The sequence below is a fragment of the Alexandromys fortis genome, unplaced genomic scaffold (assembly GCF_014885135.2).
Source record: "Alexandromys fortis isolate MF-2015 unplaced genomic scaffold, M_Fortis_MF-2015_v1.1 scaffold_263, whole genome shotgun sequence".
In the NCBI taxonomy this organism is placed as follows: Eukaryota; Metazoa; Chordata; class Mammalia; order Rodentia; family Cricetidae; genus Alexandromys; species Alexandromys fortis.
This window is the reverse complement of record NW_026068165.1, coordinates 1117669-1132437: the sequence shown is the minus strand read 5'-3', so window position 1 is coordinate 1132437 and position 14769 is coordinate 1117669. Positions and strand designations below refer to the sequence as shown.

Sequence of the window (14769 nt, the reverse complement as noted above, 5' to 3'; positions counted from 1 at the left end):
CAAAAGACAGAGTCTGGATGTAGCCAGGATCTTTTTTTTTTTTTTTTTAATTTTTTTAAACTGTATTTAATTTTATGTATGAGTACTCCGCCTGTACACCTGAGTGTCAGAAGAGGGCATCATCCCGTTATAGATGGTCATGAGCCACCATGTGGGTGCTGGGAATTGAACTCAGGACCTCTGGAAGAGCAGCCGGTGCTCTTAACCACTGAGCCATCTCCCCAGCCCCGGCATTGGTTTAGGACACTGGTTCGCAGCACCCATATGACTGCTCACAGCTGTCTGTAACTCTAGTTTCAGAAGATCTGATGCCCTCTTCCTACTTGCATGGGTACTAGACACTCATATGGCTCATCTAAATAATTTTTAATTTTAGAAAGAAAATGTAGGGGGCTGGAGAGATGGCTCAGTGGTTAAGAGCACTGGCTGCTCTTCCAGGGGACCTGAGTTCAATTCCCAGCACCCACATGATGGCTCACAGCCATCTCTAATGGGATCTGGTGTTCTCTTGGTATGCAGGTGTACATGCAGATAGAGCATCATATACATAAAATAAATAAAACTTTAAAAATTAGAAGGAAAATGTTGTCCTTCAGCAATATCATCCAGTGTCCCATGCCTGTAGTTCCAGTTACTATAGAAGCCGAGGTGGAAACCAATCTATGCAATGAAACAAAATCCCAGTAGAGAAAAGTCTTACCATGTTGTGTACCTGTGGCCTGTTATCTGATCGCTTGGAAGGTGGAGGCAGGAAGCTCTTAAGTTGAAGATCAGCCCTTGCTATACAGTAAGATCCTGCCTAAAAAAACAGTATTTGAAAGAGGATCGAACCCAGGGCTTTGCTCACACTAAGCAAGTGTTCTTTTACTGCTGTGTTTTCGCTTCTCTTTTGCTGTTAAACGAGATAGCAGAAGCCAGGTCCTTTATTACTGTTGTTGTTTATTTGAGGCGAGGTCTTGCTATACTCCGAGGCTAATCTGGTACTCCCAGGCCTGTCCTGAGGCCTGACATCATCCTGTCACAGCCTTGCAAGGTCTGGGGGGCTATACCATGTGCTGCCATGCTGGATAGGGGTTAATAGCACAGGGAAGGAAACGTACATTAAAGATTTAATCACACAAAACCCAACATATTTCCTTAATACTCTGGGGCGGCACGGGGAACAAACTGTGTGGTTATATAGTGCTAGCTGCTCTAAATTCTATGTAACCCAGGCTGGTGTTCAATGCTTCAGTTTCCTGAGTAATGAAGTCACAGGTACATACCAGCACGACCAGCATGCCTTCACCTGATCTTTGCAACTCTGATTTTGTTAAAAAAAAAAAAAATTGTTATTTTTTAATCAAAGTGACTATTTTTTATTTATGTGTCTGCGTGTGAGTTTGTGCACACGAGTGCAGGTGTCCACAGTTGGAGATCCTCGTGGAGGTGGAGGTGGTTGCGAGCCTCTGATGTATTTATTTTTATGTTTTTTTTGTTGAGGGTTTCTCTATATAGTCTTGGCTGTCCTTGTCTCTTCTGTGACCTTTTATTTACCAACATCAGCCTGCTTCTCCTTCTGAGTGATGGGATTAAAGGTATGTGCCACCAAGTTCAAGAAACTGTTTGTTTGTTTGTTTTAGTTTTTGAGACAGGGTTTCTCTGTGTAGTCTTGGTCATTTTGGAACCCACTCTGTAGACCAGACTGGCCTTGGACTCACAGAGATCTGTCTGCCTCTCTGCCTTCCAGGTATTGGGATTAAGGCTATATTCCACCACTGCCTGATAAAAAGATATATTTTTAAAAAAAGTCCCTTGGGAGGCAGAGAAAGGTGGATATCTGTGACTTTGAGATCTGGTCTACAGAGTGAGTTCCAGGACAGGCTCCAAAGCTACAGAGAAACCTTGTCATTAAAAAAAATATTTTTTTTTTGTATTGGTGAGTGTTTACATGAAGGTATATGCACTAGATGTATGCTGGTGCGGTACATTTGGGAGCTAGAAAAAGATATCGGGGGAAGAGGGGCTGGAGAGATGGCTCCAGGGTTAAGAGCACTGGCTGCTCTTCCAGAGGACCTGAGTTCAATTCCCAGCCACCACACGGTGGCTCACAGGCATCTGTAATGGGCTCTGGTGCCCTCTTCTGATGAGCAGGCAGATATGCACACAGGACACTATATACATAATAAATGAATCTTATATAAAAAAAGAAAAGGACATTGGACCTGGAGTTAGAGCTGGTTGTGAGCTGTCAGACGTAGGTGCTGGGAATGGGACCCAGGTCTTCTATAAGAGCAGCAAGTTACTGGGCAGTGGTGGTGCACATCTTTAACTCAGCACTGCGGAGGCAGAGTGGTCTACAGAGCGAACTTCTGGCTACAGAGAAACCCTGTCTCAAAAGACAAACAAAACAAAAAGCGCTCTTACCTGCCAAGCAATCTCTCCAGCTCTTTGTAACTTTTTGTTTGTGTTTTGTTTTGTTTGCTGCCTCCCAGCACTCAGGAGGCAGAGGCAGGCCGATCTCTGTGAATTTGGGGCCAGCCTTGTCTACAGAGTGATGCTGTGGTCTTGTACCCTGTCACTTACATTGTATTGTCTTAATAAAATGCTGATTGGCCAGTAGCCAGGCAGGAAGTAGAGGTGGAGCAACCAGAACAGCAGAATTCTGGGAAGAGGAAAGAGTTAGTCTGCAGTCATCACAGAGGAAGCAAGATGAGAATGCCTTGCTGGTAAAAGGTACCAAGCCACATGGCTAACAGACAAGAATAATGAGTTAATGTAGGATGTAAGAGCTAGTTGATAAGAAAGCCTGAGCTAATAGGCCAACCAGTTTATAATTAATGTAGGCCTCTGTGTATTTCTTTGGGACTGAATTACTGCGGGACTGGGCAGGTCAGAAACCATTGTCAACAGAGTGAGTTCTAGAACACGCTCCAAAGCTATACAGAGAAACCCTGTCTCAAAAAAACCTAAAGAAAAAAGGAAGAACTTACCCAGCATGTGCAAATTCTTGAATTTTATTCTCAACAACAATGAAAAGAAAAAAAACATTAAAATAGGCATTATTCCTTTGCTGGAATTTTGTTTTGTTTTGGTTTTGAGACAGGATCTCACTATGTAGTCCTGGCTGGCTGGGATGGACCTCTTTATATGTAGACCAATGTGCAGCTGCCTCCCAGGTGCTGGGATTAAAGGTGTACCACCACTTTTTTTGCTTGGAGGTGTTTTTGAAACAGGGTCTTGCTATGTAGCCCTGGCTGGTCTCACAATCTTTCTGCCCCAGCCACAAGTGCTGGGGTTGCAGATATGTACCTCCATACCCCAATATATATTATTTATTGTTTTTATTTTTGAGATAGGGTCTTTTTATGTAACCCTGGCTATCTTGGATGTAGATCAGGCTGGTCTTGAACTCAAAGATCTGCTTGCCTCTCTGCCTCTAAAGTGCTGGGATTCAAGGCATTCCCTCTGCCTTTTGTCATTATTCTATTATATAGATGAAGAAGCAAACTTCGCAAGGTTAATGGTCTTGCTAGTCAGTGCAGAAGACTCCACCACCCCTGATCACCTAAACCAGTGACCTTTCTGCGACACCCCCTATGAAGCGTTTCCATGCGATCTCTAATAGTTGTGTAAAAGGAAAACTTTTAAAATGTGTTTGAAAATGAGCTCCAAGCTCAAATGCATTTGTTTTGAGTGCTGGTAATCACTACTAGAAAAGCATTACATCCTGTTTTTCCAGACACCCATTTTGAGGATGTGGAGAAGAATCATAAGTTCGAGGCCAAATTGTCTAAAAGAAGCAGCCTGTTGTAGAGCTGGGTAGAGCAGTGCACACAGCTGTCACCCGTTCGGGAGGCTGAGGCAGAAGGATTGCTTGAGCCTAGGAATTTGAAGGCAGCCTGATCAATAGTATAAGACCCTGTTTCTCAGCCGGCGGTAGTGGCGCATGCCTTTAATCCCAGCACTCAGGCGGCGGAAGCAGGTGGGTCTCTGTGAGTTGTAGGCCAGCCTGGTCTACAGAGTGAGTTCCAGGGCTGGCTTCATAGCTACTGAGAAACCTTGTCTCAAGAAAAAGAAAAGAAAGAAAAAAAAAAACACCATTTCTCCACCAAAACAGGTTGTAGTTCACATGTAGGACACTTGCCTAGTGTTCCTGAAACCTTGTGTTTGATCCCTGCCACTGCAAGGAAGACAGCATCCATCTTGTTCAGCTTGGTCATTTTAGCTGCTAGGTTTCTTTTCTTTTTTCTTTTTTTAAATCATCTTGTATGTGTACTAGGCTGGGTGTCTCCGGTTATATATATCAGTGATGGGCATGCAAAGGTTTTACAGGTGGGTGAGACTACATAGTTCTTTATATATATCAGTGATGGGTGTGCAAAGGTTTTACGGGTGGGTGAGACTACATAGTTCTTTATATCAGTGATGGGTGTGCAAAGGTTTTACAGGTAGGTGAGACTGCATACTTCTTATCTTTCGAAGTATCTTTATGGCAAGGCGTTGTGCCAACGTCTCCAGGACATCATCTGGGGCCAGGGTGTGGCTCTGGTAAGATTCCTGCCTCGTATGCAGGATGTCTTGGATTTGGTCCCAGCACCTCCTGAGTCCATGGTAAAGCCTGGCAGACATCGGCTCTAGAATGAGATTGACTTGAGTCTGAATTCTAGGCCAATTATGAGCAATGGCCCTTGGCAAGATATTTTATCTGAGTTTCCTCCTCTTTAAAGTTATTACTAAATACTTTCCAGTTGTGGGGATTAATTACGATGACTCGTGTATTATAGCTAGATAGTAACTTGATGTAGTAAGCACTAAGTACACCTTTTGTCAGCTGGGCATGGCAGTCCTAGCTATTCCAGTGGTCGAGATAGGAGGATCAGAAGTTCTAGGCCAACCTGGGCAATTTAGTGAGCGTTTGCCTCAAAGTAAATTTAATTTTTCTTTTAGACAGGGTCTCACATGCTCCAGGCTGTCCTTGAACTTACTGTGTGACCAATGATGATCCCGAACTCCAGATCTTCCGGCCTCCACTTCGGAAATGTTAGGATTATATACACGTGCCACCACTCCTGGCTTCTCAAAATTTCAAAAACAGGGCTTTGGTATAGCTCATGGCTTAACGTGTGTAAGACTCACAGAACCATACCCATGCTCATGTACACACACACAGAGACAGCAAGCTATTGTCTACCTGGTAAGGAAGTTTATTTTACCTATAGGAGACAATGTTAAGGAATTAAGGAAGGGGATTTGGGGCCTGTTTGGGGATTTTGCTCCTATTTGTTTTGGACCACCAGGGGGCACCATTATCCCTGTGCATCTTAAACCCTCCCAAGGTCACAATGAGGTCAAGTCTGGGCCTTCTTTACCGTCCCTTCTTGTTCTCACTCACTTGGTTATATTTGGGCCTAGAATTTACTTATTATATTCATGGAAGCCTTAACTTTCCCACCTATGTTCAGAAAGAGACGGTAGGCTAGGGGTGTGGCTTAGTGTTTGAGGATTAGTATAGCATGTTAGAAGCCACTTTTTACCTCGCAAGACAGGGTTTCTCTGGGTAACCTTGGCTGTCCTAGAACTCACTCTGTAGACCAAGCTGGCCTAACACTCGGTTATCCTCTGCCTCCTGAGTGCTGGGATTAAAGCTGTGCACCACCACCAACCAGCTTAGAATCTACATTTTTAATTCCAGAAACAGAGACTGATAACACAGACTCAGCTTTTGGGAGGTTCCACGTGGTCCCTTTCAACTTCAGGCTTTCATATTATAATAATAACTATCAGGATCGAAAAACTTCAAATAAAAAATCTGGATGTTAAAATCCAGGACCCTACACCAAGGGAATTAAAACACTACTGTCCCCAGATTCTCTCTGCAGTTACTAAAACTCCAGCTACCATTGTGGCCACCCAATAATTGTCCCTTCCGTAGTCTCACCTGATGGGGAAAGCTCTTTTTCTTAGGGCACTCGAGTTCAGCCCTCTGATCTGCTCCATGGTCTCTGTGGATTATTAACTAGGGGGAATCAGCCAGGTCAGACTATTCTGGGGTTATGAGGAAACTATGTGAGATGCTAAATTGGGAGCAAATATTGATCAGTGAAGCTTTGAAGTTCCTGGGGCGCTAGCTGGGGGTTGCTTCTCCAGGGTGTGGCTCCTCTCTCCTAAGAACTATCTGATTTCCAGGCCAGAAGAACTGGACAGGTCTCAATTTGCCTGTGAGAGAATTTGGGGAAATGAGGGTTTTCTTTCTCCTTTTCCAAGCCTCAGCCACCAACTACATCCTCGACAAACAAGGACTATTGGCTTCATGGGTGCTGAGACCTCTGCACTTTGTTACCGCCATGTGGGAAGATAAAAGGATCGTTCACTTGGAGCTTGGGGTTTGTAGATAAGGTGCCCTGATCTCGGGTCAGTTTCCCTCCACCCTTAGGCCAATTACAAAGATAGGCTTAGGAAAGTACTAAAGTTCTGAGGTGTTCTATCCAGGGAGCCTAAGAGCGATGTGTAAGATTATTTTCAATTCTTGTGTCATTTAGTGCAATGATTTCTAGAGGAGCAGAGGGTAAGAGAGCCAAGTAGGAGAAGTGTCCTAAAGCCCTTTGGAAATACTGCGGATGATGTGACAAAAACAGGGAGTGTCTAATGCCTGCTCTTGGACGGAAGGCAGATCTGCAGCCTGTGTCTGAATGGGCTGGCTCTATGGGGTTGTGTGAAGAATGATAGAGTAATAATGTCCAGGACCCAAAGACTGAAAGATGCAGGCGCCTTCTCATTAAGAGGGCCTTGTAAGACTTAGATTCCCTACAGTTCACAAACAGCACTAAATATTCAGGCCGCTGTTTTTGCTCTTCTCCACATAGTGGGGTCAGTATCTACAATACCAGAATTTCTGCTGTTCTCAAATGATCTTCATCGAGTAGTCAACTTTGACATCATAGCCTGCTTTCCCCACGATGTCACCTCCACGGCCATGAAGCCATTAGCCAAAGACATTCTTTAAGAAGCTTGCCAAGCGGGTGGGGGAATGCGCTGGTCAGTTGCTGTGTGCTGTGACCTTCAAAAGTCGCGTGCAGGAGCGGTATCTTTCGCATTCTCCAGAGAATCCGAAATGTGTTAAGGGCAAAGGGAAAAGCCAAAGAAGGAAGTTAACTGAGTTCTCAGGCACATCCTAAGACACCTACGGGCCCCTCTCCACCCACTCTTAATTAGCCTAATCCGCACGGTCCAATCCTCCCCGCCAGAACATCTGTCAGTGGCTCAAGTCCCGCCCCCTTTCCACCTCGGGCCAATGGCCGAGCCCGCGAGGACTCCCCGGCGAGGGGCGGGGTCGGGTTTCGGCCGGGGGGCGGGGCCTCGCTGAGGACCCTGGGCTGGGCACCTCTGCCGGTTCGTCCACCCTCTCCCGCAGCCGCCTCCTTTCAACCTTGTCCGCCGGTTGGCGCGGTCTTCGTTGCAGCGGCGGCCGTTCCCGTCGGAGCTGCAGCTCTCTCTCTCTCCCCGCGTTCCTTCCTGCCAGGTCCCGGAGTTCGCCCGCCATGGCTCTCCTCACTGCGGCAGCCCGGCTCTGGGGAGCCAAGGTGAGCGGCTCAGGGAGGGAAGCGCGTCGTCGCGGGGTGGGGCCGAGGCAACCGCAGGCCCTCCGGCACCGAGCCTCCCTCCCGCCCCGGAGCGCGTCCCTCCGCGCCTTAAAGGGCCCCGGCCTTGGCCGGCCGCCAGCCGTTCCGGAGCGGCTAGGCCATGTGCCGCGCTGCCCTTCCTTCCGGCGCCGACCTGCGATCCCCGGCCGCCCGGGCCCGGTCTGACTGTCACATCCGAGGTGCAAGTCAGGGATGCCGGTCCTGGCCGAAGGGCCCGAGAGTAGAGGTGTGGCGTGCAGCCGGAGTTGGGGGATAGAATTGTTTGGAGGAGGAGTGGGTGTGAACGACTGTGCTGGAGCCGGGGCTAATTTGGGCTCTGCTTTGTAGGGAGAATCCTGTCAGGACCTGTTCCGTTTCTCATCGTAATTGAGGCCTTTGAGTGACTCGGCCGGGTCAGTTTTGTCAGGGTAGAGCCCCCAGCACCTCTTTGTCCTTGGGAGTCTTAACTGTACATAGGAGGAGCTAGGATAGGGTGGGGCATTTCTGTTAAACCTGCTGATAGAATATCACTGATGACTCGAGCAAGAACCACTAAGGTTGTTCCCCCAAGCTGCAGGCCAGTAAATGAAGACCGGCAAGCAGAGTAACACCAACCAAGGTCACATGACCAATTGTACTCCTTAGTTGTGCGGGTTTTCCTGCTAGTCTTAAGTCTCCTCTAACCAAGAGTACTTCCTCTTGCACCCTGGCTTGGACATTTTTGCTTTTTTTGAATCCAGAAATTCAAGTCCAAGTAATAACTCTAATTTCAGATTATCTCTGCTTTGGGCTCCGTGTAGCTCGGCGCTTTTAGCAGAGATTTAGCCCCCTACTCCAAGTGAGGACAGTCCCACCAACGACCTTGACTTCTGTAAAAGAACTTAGGGTTTCTCTCTTCCGTAGACAGCCTGAAGCTGAGTATACTTGGAGAAAAGAAGAAAGGCAGAATGGTTTTGACTTGATCTGTGTAATCAATAGTTACCAGGTGTGCCACAAAACCTGTAGAATTTATCTTGGGGTTCTTCTGAGCAAGCACCCAGAAACAAGGTGGAGACTTCTTACTTGGTAGATACTTGTCTGCCTTGTCTGTTGCTACTCCTGCTGCCAGGGAACTGGGTAAGGAATCCTCTTGGGAAGTGAAGCAAGCTTTAGACTGTGTTTTGGCAGAATAGCGGACCTATAATTAGATCATTTCAGAGCTGCTCGTCCAGACCAGATAGTCTTAACACAACTTAACTTGAAAAAGTCTCTGAATTTACCTTTTGAGTTTATCATGTCTGTTAGGGCCCTAGGAAATCTCAGAAATGTTTTGGGGATGACTGTGCTGCTATTCTGGAAACCTTAGAAGTCTTTTGGATTTAGTTGGTGAAGTACTTGCCTGCCTTGCATCGGGTGTGGCAGTGCGTACCTGTCTTCCCAGCACTTGGGGAGTGGAGACAGAAGCTACATACTGAGCTACAGGACACCTTGCCTCCAAGAAAAGGGGTAAGGGAGGTACTCTTAAAATGAGCAAAGCCCAGAAGCAGATCCTGGGAGCTTCGGTGGTGGAACCACCACAAATTCAAGGTCGCCAAGCGGTGTGGCACGCCTTTAATTTCAGCACTTGGGAGGCAGAGGCAGGCAGATCTGAGTTCGAGACCAGCCTGGTCTACAAATTGAGTTCCAGGACAGCTAGGACTGTTACACAAAGAAATCCTGTCTCAAAAAATATAAAAAAGAAAACAAAACAAAAAAAAAAAAACAAATTCAAGGTCAACCTGGGCTGCATACAGAGTGAGTTCCATTAAACTTAAACTCAAAGGGTAAGTGCTTTGCTCTTGGCAAGCATAAGGACCTGAGTTCATATCCCTACCTTGTAGATAGACTTTTCTGGGGGGCTGCCAGCTCACAAAAACAGATGACGCAAAGGTTATTAATTAAAGCTTAGCCTATGGCTTAGGCTTGTCCCACTAGCTCTTAACTTAAATGAGCCCGTCTCTTGTAATCTACATTCCTTTATGTGGATTGGCTACCTTTACTCTGCTTTGCCCATCTTGCTGGCAATACTGCCAGCTCTCTGTCCAGAAGTCCCTGCTGTAGCTGTTGGCCGTTTAGATGTGTCACAGTGTACACGGTTACATGTGCCTATAACCCTCATAGTGCTGGGATGGAGGAAGACTGGGCACAGGATGGGAACTCTGCCAGTCAGCCAGCAGAAACAGATTTGAATGAGAGACTGTAAAAGTTAATACGGTGAAGGGCAGTAGAGGAAGACACCTGAAGTCACTCTGACACACAGCATGAATGTGTACAAACACACATGGAGGAAGAACAGTTAACAATAAAACAAAACCACAAACAGAAACATAAAACTGTAAAAGCTTAACAAAATTGAGTAGAATTTTGAGAGTCTGCAGTATAACTGGAATTTTGAGGATCCTTATATCAGCATCGCTCTTATCTGCCTAAGCTAATTTCTAAATTAGCGTCCAGTTTGATTAGTCATTGGTAATAGATCTTTACTTTTTAATATTAAAAGAGGCTTTACTAAGAAGGTAAGCCAGGCAGTGGTGGTGTACGCATTTTAATTCCAGCAGCGCTTGGGAGGTAGGCGGATCTCTGTGAGCTCAAGGCTAACCTGGTCTACAGAGCGAGTTCCAGGACAGCCAGGGCTACATAGAGAAACCCTGAAAAGTAAAAATAAGGAGATAGAGCTCAGAGATAGTGTTTGCTTTGAGTGTGTATTTTATTTTTTTTAAAGATTTATTTATTTATTAAGTATACAACATTCTGCTTCCATGTATGCCCGCACACCAGAGGAGGGTGCCAGATCTCATTACAGGTGGTTGTCAGCCACCATGTAGTTGCTGGGAATTGAACTCAGAACCTCTGGAAGAGCAGCCAGTGCTCTTAACCACTGAGCCATCTCTCCAGCCCCCAAACTTTTTTTTTTCCTGATTAATTATGCAAGCACACGTCGCTCACACGGCACAGAGACACTCAGACACAGACACACACAACACAGTACAAACTCACTTACCTGGGACTCCTCTCGGGCTCCGCGGGCCGCTCCATTCCATTGAGCCAGTGCTCAGACCATTAGACCCAAGGTTTATAACTCTCCAGAGTGTGTGTGCACATGTGTGCATGTGCTGGAATTACCTCACTAATGTACGGTTGTGATTGCAGGACTGGAGAAGCTGAGACAGGAATGTAGGAAGAGCTCACATCCCAAAAGTTTCAGGCCAGCTGGGAACTACATGTTAAGGGAAAAAATTAAATTAGAAACAATTAGAAGGGAAAAATTATTTTTATCCCCCTGCCCCAGTCTATGTAGACAGATAAATATTGGCCAGGAGGTGTGTAGTTTATACCTATCCATACTTGACCTGGGTTTTGTCCTGGTGTTTCACGGGTGTCTGGGTCTGTAGTTAGGCTAGGAATTGAATAGGACCATAGGTTCACCTGGAGGCTTTTGAAGTCAGCATGCTTAGTTAGCCCCGTCTAAAAGGGCTAAGACAGAATCTCATCCTGTATCCCAATCTGGTCCAGGGCTCTTTCTCTTCCTTTGGTTTAGGTTTTTTTTTTTTTTTTTGACAGGGTTTCTCTTAACCTAGCTGTTCTGAAACTTGCTTTGTAGACAAGATGGGCCTTGATTCAGGGATCCACCTGCCTCCCATTAAGTCTGTCCCAGGTGCTGAAGTTAGAGGCTTGTACCATCCTCCTCGTCCACCCTGAAGGGAATTTTGTACCAGTGAGAATTCCTTCTCTAGATGAGGATGTTTGGAAAGTTGAAAAGATGAGTGCAGTTTTGCATTAACAGTGACTTGCAGCATGCCCCCTATAAACCCTAGTCCACAGTTAATTTTATTTTATTTATTTATTTATTTTTGGGTTTTCGAGACAGGGTTTCTCTGTGGTTTTGGAGCCTGTCCTGGAACTAGCTCTTGTAGACCAGGCTGGTCTCGAACTCACAGAGATCCGCCTGCCTCTGCCTCCCGAGTGCTGGGATTAAAGGCGTGCGCCACCACCGCCCGGCCACAGTTAATTTTAACAAAGCAATCATTTTTCTCCCATGAAATTATGCTTAACACCTGAAACTTTTGAAGGCAGGGCTCTGATCTCTGTGTATTTACCTTCCTTGACCAAGTGGAGGTTACCTTGTGTTAATTGTGAGATAAGTCTCTTTGTTCTTACCTGCCTTTAAATTGGGAGCAGGTGAATATGAAGTCAGGGCATAAATGGACAGGCTTCAAGGACAGAAGTGTGGTCAGTGTAATTGAGAAGGGATCTATGACATTTCTGGTTCTTAAAATCTGAGCCTGCTAGCCCAGGAAACCAGACGTGTCTCTGAGCTAGAACCACACAGTAATTCCTGTGCCTCGTGTCAGTACTTTCGGGGAGGATGAGTAGGGTGTGGAATCTGAAGCAGTAAGGCATCTTCTCAGCGTCTTCTCAGCGTCTGCCCGTTCTCATAGCTGCCCAGACTCTGGGGCGTTATTACCTGGGTGCTGGATCACATCATGATTCTGAAGACATGGATAGAATCTGACAGTTTATATTTTTTGGACTGATGGTGTGTGATGCTTGGATTACAAGCGTGACCCACCACACCCAGCTTATTTTTTCACCTGATTTAGGAATGGATTCTTGTAAAACCTAGAGCAGAGTCTTAGGAGCCAAAACAAAAGCAAACTAGCAGCAGTAAGGAAATGATTAGTATTTCCAGGAAAGTGTTGAGGTGACACATCAGTACTGTAGTGTGTGTGTCACAGCACTCTGGATGTCAGCACAGTTTATACCCGTTCTTTTTTTTTTCCTCCTGCAAACGCAGATCATCAGGCTTGGCAGAAAGGGCTTTTACTTGCTGGACCTCTTCACCAGCCCCGGCATAACTTTCTAAATTAAAAGTAGTAAAGGTTGGGCTGGAGAGATGGCTCAGAGGTTAAGAGCACTGGCTGTTCTTCCAAAGGTCCTGAGTTCAATTCCCAGCAACCACATGGTGGCTCACAACCATCTGATCTGGTGCCCTCTTCTGGCCTGCGGGGATGCATGCAGGCAGAACACTGAATACATAATAAACTAATAAATAATAAATAAAAATTTAAAAAAAGAAAAAAAAAGTAGTAAAGGTTAATCTCTGGAGAGATGGTGAATCCGTTAAGGGCAGGAACAACTCTTGTAGAAGACCTGAGTTTGGTTCCCAGCACCCACACAGGGTGGCCTTACCTCCAGGTCCATGGGGTCCTACGCCCTCTTCTGGTCTTCATGGGTACCTGCACACAATGGCATACTCGGACATAAAAGCAATCTTTAAAAATAAATTTTATAAGCTAGGCATGTTGGCAGTTACTTTATTTACATCATTCTGGAGGCAGAGGCAGATGTGTCTCTGTGAGTTTGAAACTAACCAAAAAATACGTAATCAAATAAGCAGACCTAAAGAACAGAATAAGTTTCTGCTGAGACAAAAAGCTAAGACTATTCGTTGTTTTCTGTTTGGCAACTCAGTCCTTTTCGGAGGTTTGAGTGTTATTTTTATGGTGGACCTGTAGGCAAGTAGGACTTCCTACTGATAGAAAGGGGCAAGTGGGAACCAGCAAGATGGCTCAGCAGGTAAAGGCCCTTGACCACCAGGCCTGATGACCACTCCCTTCCCACATGTTGGAAAGACAGATCAATTCCTTCATTTGTTCTCTGACACCAAAGCCATGGTGTGTCTGTCTGTCTGTCTGTGTCACTCAAGCACTTAATAGTTCCGTGGTTAAACATTTTTAAAGGGAAATGACAGAATTATTGAGAGAACTACTGTTAGCATTGGGGGTAGCGTGTGAGGTCTGGACTGCTCTGCTAGGGCTGTGAGTAGCCTGCCCAAACCCTCCAGGCTGGCTTCCAGCATGACCATTGTGAAACACAGGCTTCCGATGGCTTTAGTTCTCTCTGACCTGGTTCTGGAAAGAGGATTCTTTGTCCTAGGCCAAATTTTTGTTGTTGTTGTATGTTTTGATTTTTCTCTTTTTTTTTTTCTTCCTTTCTATTTCTTTTTTCTTTCTTTCTTATTTTTTTTTTTCTTTTTTTGAGACTGGGTTTCTCTGTGTAGAACTTGCTCTGTAGACTAGGCTTGCCTCGAACTCAGATTCGCCTGCCTCTGCCTCCCACGTGCTGGGATTAAAGGTGTGAGCCACCACCGCCTGACTTGATTTTTCTTTGGTTTCTCTTTGAGTTTCTCTGAGACAGGATCCCACATAAGTGAGGCATGCTTTAAACTCCCTTTCAAGGGCTAAGACCATAAATGTGCACCACCATGACAGAGCTTCATGTCTTATTTGTTTTTGAGATTGATATGATAAGGAGACCATTTTTTATTTATTTTTGAAACAAAGTCTCACGAGGTAGCCCTGGCTGTTCTAAAACTTGATGTGTGGACCAGGCTGTCCTCGAATTCACAGGTCTGTTTGGCCTCTGTGTCTCCAGTGCTAGGATTAAAGGTGAGCACCACTGTACTCTGCCTGATTTATTTCATTCTGAGTGTGTTTGTGTGTTTGCCCTCTGAGAGCCGTGGCTTCAAGCCCCCTAACAACCACCCCCTCACCCCGCTTAGCTAGAGTTGCAGGGGATGTGAGCTGTCCAGCATTGGCGCTAGGAACTGAACTCTGGTAAGGCAGTCTGAGCCACTGTGCCATCTCTCCTGCCCCATCATCTTTTTGGTAGAGTCTCACTATGTATGCCTGGCTGACCTGGAACTCACTGTATAGAGCAAGCTGACCTTGAACTCTTGGATCTATCTGCTTCTCCCTCCAGAGTGCATCACCACTCCTAGCTTGTTTGCTTGTTTTCTCTCTTTTTCTTTCATTTATTTTGGTTTTTTTGAGGCAGCATTTCTATGTAACAGCCCTAGCTGTCCTGGAACTTGCTTTGTAGACCAGATCCACCTGCCTCTGCCTCCTAAGTGCTGGGATCAAATCAAAGTGGTGAGCCACCACAACCCAGCTTCCTTTTTTTTTTTTTTAAGATTTTATTTATTTATTATGTACATAGTGTTTCCTTGCATGTTTGCTCACAGGCCAGAAGAGGGCATCAGATCTCAGTACAGATGGTTGTGAGCCACCATGTGGTTGCTGGGAATTGAACTCAGGACCTCTGGATGAACAGTCAGTGCTCTTAACCTCTGAGCCATCTCTCCAGCCCC

General features: G+C 45.8%; 1 protein-coding gene across 1 annotated transcript in view; it reads left to right on the top strand.

The window, feature by feature from the left end:
* Positions 1-7212: 7212 nt before the first annotated feature.
* Positions 7213-14769, top strand: part of Cs (citrate synthase) — a 23855-nt gene continuing 16298 nt past the window's right edge. Inside the window, exon 1 of the mRNA XM_050128086.1 lies at positions 7213-7562. Within this exon, the coding sequence (XP_049984043.1) occupies positions 7521-7562 (42 nt within the window). The 5' untranslated portion in view covers positions 7213-7520. The remainder of the gene's footprint in view (positions 7563-14769) is intronic.